At 40.1% G+C, this 7,500-nt stretch overlaps 1 protein-coding gene across 5 annotated transcripts in view; it reads right to left on the bottom strand.

Moving 5' to 3' along the window:
- Nucleotides 1-7,500, bottom strand: part of rgs7b (regulator of G protein signaling 7b) — a 46,443-nt gene that overhangs the window by 23,129 nt on the left and 15,814 nt on the right. For all 5 annotated transcript variants that reach the window (XM_043231148.1, XM_043231151.1, XM_043231147.1 and 2 more), the window contains one exon: nucleotides 5,368-5,464. In XM_043231148.1, the coding sequence (XP_043087083.1) occupies nucleotides 5,368-5,464 (97 nt within the window). The remainder of the gene's footprint in view (nucleotides 1-5,367; nucleotides 5,465-7,500) is intronic.

Genomic DNA, 7,500 nt, shown 5'->3' with positions numbered 1-7,500 from the left:
ATAATCATTAAATGAAATACCAAGGTCATGTGTTCGATTCTCAGGGAATGGCAAATTAACAATAAAAAGAAAAAAATATATAAATTAAACATAAGATAAAAAACCAAAGTCATGTTTGATTCATGATTGAAAAAATAAAATAAAATAAAATAAAATAAAATAAAAATTTGATGAAATACCAAAGCCATGGGTTTGATTCCCAGGGAATGTCAAATTCATAAATACAAATAAAAAAGTAAAATAAAATAATATTAAATGAATAAAATAGAGCTAAATCAAATAAACTAAAACTGAATATAATATAATATAATATAAAAATATACAACATAAAAGCACATTTAATTATTTAACTGTCATAATAAAAATTCAGTTTCAGAATAGAATAGAATAGAATAGAATAGAATAGAATAGAACACCAAGGCATTGAATAACCAGGGAATGACAAATTCATAGATAGATGAAAATAAAAGTACAAAGAGCGGAAAGGAAATGCAGGAAAATAAGAGCAAGGGAATGAATAAAAGCTTTTTATGAACACAGACAAAAGTTATCTTGTTCTTCAGGTTTAGTGTCACAGACGTCTGAAGGTCACACATGTTGAGTACATTCAGAACGACAGGACCGAAAAAATACTGTGTAGTTGTGTTTGTTTCTGGCCTTTAAACCTGCAGTGTGTTTGAGTTTCTCTCACACACACACACACACACACACACACACACACACACACACACACCAGCTGTTACCAGCAGCTAAATTTATACTCTTTTAATTATCACTCTGTCTGTCTGAGAGCCGCAGGTCCATATGGATCTCGCTCAAACACTTGCCCTACTTCTCCATCCGTCTCTCGCTCATTCTCTCACTCTCCCTCGGTTCTCATTTCTGATCATTATCCTGCGTCTTTGTTGTTCTTTTGTGTATTTTCAGAGATTCGAGCGAGATCCGACGCCAGCCGCGTGTGTTTGGACACAAAACATCACCCCCTTCGCCATCGTCCAGGGCCACGTCACACTGAGATGAGATCTGATTGATTCCTGTGGTGACAGAAAAACATAACGCTGCTCCTGCGGCTGTGTGTGTGTGTGTGTGTGTGTGTGTGTGTGTGTGTGTGTGTGTGTGTGTGTGTGTGTGTGTGTGTGTGTGTGTGTGTGTGTGTGTGTGTGTCTGTGTGTGTGTGTGTGTGTGTGTGTGTGTGTGTGTGTGTGTGTGTGTGTCTGTGTGTGTGTGTGTGTGTGTGTGTGTGTGTGTCTGTGTGTGTGTGTGTGTGTGTGTGTGTGTGCAGTTAGATGCTTTAAGGAGTCATATGATGTTGCTAAAAAGATGTTGTAATGCAATGTGTTTATGCGGTTTAAGTTTTAAAAAAGAAACATTTTCCACATACTGTACATTGTTTCTCCTCCAAACAACAAACAACAAGCACTATCCTTCATTGCTCAAAACACGTGTCGGAAAATAAGTAGCAGGTTCTTTTAATAAGACAACATATCTTAAAGGTTGTGAGCTCCAGTCTGTTCTTGTAGAGAATCAGTCTCTTTCTAGTCTCTGTTTAGGAATCTGTAAATGCTCTGAACACACTCTAATATTTGATCTGGAACAGTGTAGTAAACACAACTTAACACTGATTTATAGTCGTGTCCTTTTTCAGAAACACAAAGTAGTTTCAGTTTCACGACGAAACACAGCGTCTCCAGAACATGGCGCCCGCAGCAACACTACACACAGAATAATAGCTCCGCCTTCTTTCTTTGAGTAAACATTCGGGCGGAGTTATGCAAATAAACCACTCTGTGATGTAGAGAAGTGGGGGCGTGTTTTGGGAGGTGTGGACAAGTCATGACTTTTATAAACAATATCTCTTCGGTTTGAAACTTTAGTCTCATCTATCTTTTCTATGAACTAACAGCTTTAACACTCCAGAGAAAGAAAATTGAAATCATATGACCAAAAAGGATGCATTTATTTGATCCATTACTCGTCATTACTCGAATCTTCAGTGTCACATGATCTTTCAGAAATCATTCTAATATGCTGATTTGCTGCTTAAGAAACATCTCTCTAAGAAACCATCATACATTTTATTTTTCAGGGTTCACAGATGAATGTTAAGTTTAAAAAATAACATTTATTTAAAATGCACGTTATAAATGTCTTTACTGCCATCTTTGATGCAATTTAATGCACCGCTGATGAATAAAACCATTACTTTACTTAAAATATGTACATTTTAATATAATTGGTTAAAAAAAGCTTCAAGAAATAAAAAGAAACTCATTCAGTGTTTCTCAAAAACACCACAGCTTACTGACACAAAGCAAAAGATGAGATAAATCACAACAAATGAATCACGAGTCTGAATCCGTCATGCTGCGTAAAATAATAACACATTTGCATGAGTGTGACGTGAAGCGGATGTGATGTTGCCTGGCGACTGAAAAAGTAAAAAGTAACACAAATCTGTGGAACAAGAACGTCTCGTCAAAACTAAACGAGTTTCATGATAATTAATGACTGAATCACATCTGTTCACAGAAAGAGAGAGAGTGTGTGTGTGTGTGTGTGTGTGTGTGTGTGTGTGTGTGTGTGTGTGTGTGTGTGAGCGTTGTGTTAACATTCACCCCAGCAGTCCATCAGGGTCAGGGTTTCTCAGGCGGTCCGAAAAAGCCATAAAAAGTAAAACAAAGTGCAACTTAAAACATTGTTAAGAAAGCACCCAATGAATCCCTAAAGCCTGGCAGAAGCAGCTGCAAAGCACACCATCTAGAGACAGCTCTGTCACGAAGAACACAACATAAACACTAAGGAGACAGCCAGGACCGTCCATACACATTCTGACATCGTTGGTCCATCCAGTGAGAAAATCAAAGATAAGGCTCTATAGTCGTCAAAGGATACACCGCACATGAGGAGGAAGGTCATCTTCAGAGAGAGAGTTAGCGTGTGTTTAGTGTAGTGGCTGAGGTTTCTGTGTTTCAGATGTCGTTAACTGAAGATGTTTATGTAAGACTCTTGATTGTGTAACAGGCAGAGGAGGATCTGAACTCTTCCTCGTCTCTCAGACTCCACTTTCTGGGGGTTTGCCTTCCCACCATTATCATCATCCTCATCGCAGCACCGTTCTCCCATGATGCATCAGATCTGTGGGCTCTAATTAATACATTAATGAAACAACAGCCAGAGAGCAGCTGAGAATTCTGTCAGTGTTTGCTGTGGTTCGTAACGACACTCTGCGGGATCAGCGTAAAAAAAACACTCTCTAGAGATTCATAAATCAAGATTTACTGGAGAAGCAAACTGACAGAAGATAAGAAGTCTTGTTTCCTGAGAAACTGCTCAAAATGGAGTGAGCTTATGGCTAAAACATGAACAAATATCTCCTGATGGGAGTCAGAAAAACACCTTTAAAACATCCTGAAACAACCTAGCAACCATCCAGAACTGCCTAGCAACCACCCGGAATGGCCTAGCAATCATAAAACCCTAGTAATGTCCTAACTAACCAGTACACCCTAGCAACGTCCTAGCAACCACCAGAACAGCTTTGCAACACCCTAGTAACCACTCAAAAGAGACTAGCAAATCAGAACACCCTAGCACACCTAACACACCTAACAACCAGAACAACAACTTAACAACCACCCAGATAAACCTAGCAACATACAAGCAATAAAGAACATCCTACAAATTCCTTAACAACCAGGACACCTTAGATAAACCCTAGCAACATAATGTCAAGCAATTAAAGACCAAGAACATCCTAGCAACCACCCAGAACTACCTAGCAACATCCTAGCAATAACCCAGAACACCCTAGTAATATTCTAACATCCAGAACACCCTAGCAACATCCTAGCAACCATCCAGAACAGCCTAGCAACATCCTAGCAACCATCCAGAACAGCCTAGCAACTCCCTTGTAACCACCCAGAACAGCCTAGCAACAGCCTAGCAACCAGAAAACCATAATAATTTCCTAATGACCAGAGCAACATTATAACAGCTGCCAAGAACACCCCAGCAACACCCTAGCAACCACCCAGAACTACCTAGCAACATCCTAGCAGTAACCCAGACATACCTAGCAACACCTTAGCAATAACCCAGAACACCCTAGTGATGACCTAACAACAAAAACACCCTAGCAACATCCTAGCCACAACCCAGAACAGCCTAGCAACATCCTAGCTACCAGAACACCCTAATAACGTCCCAGCATCAGAGTTTTGAGGAATTAATCTGCTAAAGATCTAGACGAGGGTTTGAAGAGTGATTGATCATCTGTTCAGAGCTCTCTGAAGGCAGCAGATGTTTGGAGATCTCATGCTGACGGCGTCCAGCCCTGACCTCTCTTCAAAGCCGCACCGCTGCTGTTTGAAGGCTCTGCTCTGTTTGTCCTGGGGATATTCTGGGATGTTTGACTGTCTGATGGTTTCCTGATTAGCGCTAGCATGTGTTCCTCGGGAGGCTCTCAGCACGCCTCTGCTAACGCCGTCTTAAGCACTAGAAAAAGCTTTGTGTCATTGTCAGAAAGTCTCTGAGAGCCTTGTTTATTCATGAAGCATCAACGATTGAACCTGAGGAGCTTCTCGTGAGTCACAGAAACACTTCATAATACATACGCTTTTTAATATTACTTTGACTGTTAGGGGAGTTTGTGTCCAACAAACCAAGCATATAAAAAGAAAAACTTTGATTTTTAAAGTATTCAGTATATGTAAAGTATATATTAGAGGTGTTGCGACTATAACCGTAATACTGACATTGTGTTAGTTTAGGGTGTGACAATATATCGGTTTTGGAACATTTAGTTACGGATTCGGAAGTTTTTTGCCCAAAGGTTTCTATAGATATCACAGTATATCGATATTGTGGATTATTTTGGCCACAATAACCGTGGTGTGAAAAATCTAATATCGTGTCAGCCCTAGTATATTTAACATAGAAAGTATTCAATAAATATTAAGTATTCAGATCAAGATTCTATTTAACCCCAAGATTCTAGAGACTAAAAGTGGACAGAAATATGAAAATATACAAAAATATACAAAAAATATACAAAAATGAATTAATAGAAATAAATAAAAACAAAATAAAACAAAAAAGAATAATAAAACAAAAATAGTGTGTGTATATATATATATATATATATATATATATATATATATATATATATATATATATATATATATATATATATATCAGAGCACAATGAATAAATGAATAAATAAATAGCCTGAAAAATAAAATGTCTGGGTCATATTATACTATATATATATACACACAAAATGTCTGAAGCATTAATTATTCAAGTATTCTGAGCATATCCTAATAAATAAATAAATAAATAAACAGTCTCAAAGTGCAGGTGACCTGAGAAGACGCTGGGGATCTTGGAGAGGAAGCTCTTGACGGTCCGGATGGGAATCCCGTTCTTCTCGTCCTGCATTCGAGCGATGATATCCTCCATCTGCAGAGAGAGAGAGAGAGAGAGAGAGAGAGAGATCAGCCTGACGTCTGGAACAATCACAGTAATTACACGCTTCATAATTAGCCTCCATTCTCTGTAATTATGCTTAATTTGTGTGTGATTAAACACACTGTTGTACTCACATGTACTTCTCACTCCTGACAGCACAAACTCCCTCTGAACCCACAAACAAACACCAGACCAGATCTTATCCATAAACCAGATCATATTCACCCCAGAACCAAGACACACATTTCTTTAAAGAATTACATTTTCTTTTCCACTGTTGAACTAAAAATCTAAACATGATATACAGTTTATATTATAAAGTATTTATTCTGTACTGCAATGCAGAATTACAGCATTATAATAATGCATGCGCATATGTTTAATTAAAAAACAAGTCAAAGTAATTAGAAAAAAACATCTAGCTATTATTATTATTATTAAGTCTCACATTTAATGAAGGAGCTCTGATGTGTGTGTTATGTGTTATGTGTTCTGTGTGTGTGTAGGACGGTGTGTGTGTGTAGCATGATGTGTGTGTGTGTGTGTAGCATAATGTATGAGTGTGTAGTGTGACGTGTGTGTGTGTGATGTGTGTGTGTGTGCGTAACGTGATGTGTGTGTGTGTAGCGTGATGTGTGTGTGTGTAGCGTGATGTGTGTGGTGTGATGTGTGTGTGTGTGTAGCGTGATGTGTGTAGCGTGACGTGTGTGTGTAGCATGACATATGTGTAGTGTGATGTGTGTGTGTAGCGTGATGTGTGTAGCGTGACGTGTGTGTGTAGCGTGACATGTGTGTGTGTGATGTGATGTGTGTAGCGTGATGTGTGTGTGTGTGTGTAGCGTGATGTGTGTTTCGTGACGTGTGTGTGTGTAGTGTGATGTGTGTGTGTAGCGTGATGTGTGTGGTGTGATGTGTGTGTGTGTGTGTAGCGTGATGTGTGTAGCGTGATGTGTGTGTGTGTGTAGCGTGATGTGTGTAGTGACATGTGTGTGTAGCGTGATGTGTGTAGCGTGATGTGTGTGTGTGTGTGTAGCGTGATGTGTGTTTCGTGACGTGTGTGTGTAGTGTGATGTGTGTGTAGTGTGATGTGTGTGTGTGACGTGTGTGTGTGTGTGTAGCGTGATGTGTGTGTGTGGCGTGTGTGTGTGTGTGTAGTGTGATGTGTGTGTGCGTGATGTGTGTTTCGTGACGTGTGTGTGTGTAGCGTGATGTGTGTGTAGTGTGATGTGTGTGTGTAGCGTGATGTGTGTGTAGCGTGATGTGTGTGTGTAGCGTGACGTGTGTGTGTAGCATGACATATGTGTAGCGTGATGTGTGTGTGTGTGTAGCGCATGATGTGTGTGTGTAGCGTGATGTGTGTAGCGTGATGTGTGTGTGTGTGTAGCGTGATGTGTGTTTCGTGACGTGTGTGTGTGTGTAGTGTGATGTGTGTGTGTAGTGTGATGTGTGTTGCGTGACGTGTGTGTGTGTGTAGCGTGATGTGTGTTGCGTGACGTGTGTGTGTGTGTAGTGTGATGTGTGTGTGTAGCGTGATGTGTGTTGCGTGACGTGTGTGTGTGTGTAGTGTGATGTGTGTGTAGCGTGATGTGTGTTTCGTGACGTGTGTGTGTGTGTGTTGCGTGACGTGTGTGTGTGCGTAACGTGGTGTGTGTGTGTCTGTAGCATGATGTGTGTAGTAACGTGTGTGTGTGTGTCTGTAGCATGATGTGTGTAGCGTGAAGTGTGTGTGTGTGTGTAGTGTTATGTGTGTGTGTAGTGTGATGTGTGAGTGTGTAGTGTGATGTGTGTGTGTGTGTAGTGTGATGTGTGTTGCGTGTAGTGTGTGTGTGTGTGTGTACTGTGATGTTCGTGTGTGTGTAGCGTGACGTCTGTGTGTGTGTGTGTGTGTGTAGACTGGGATGACGGGTCTTTCTATGGATCTGCTTCCGCTTGTTTAAAGTCTGACACTCCGGCTGAAAATCCTTCTTAATCTTCCAAAACAAAATGACATTTGGGATGCTGAGAGGCTCCAGCAGGGGGCGGAGTTA

Source organism: Puntigrus tetrazona, unplaced genomic scaffold (assembly GCF_018831695.1).
Source record: "Puntigrus tetrazona isolate hp1 unplaced genomic scaffold, ASM1883169v1 S000000283, whole genome shotgun sequence".
Classification (NCBI taxonomy): domain Eukaryota; kingdom Metazoa; phylum Chordata; class Actinopteri; order Cypriniformes; family Cyprinidae; genus Puntigrus; species Puntigrus tetrazona.
The sequence above is the reverse complement of the archived record's forward strand: the minus strand, read 5'-3'. Positions and strand labels throughout refer to the sequence as shown.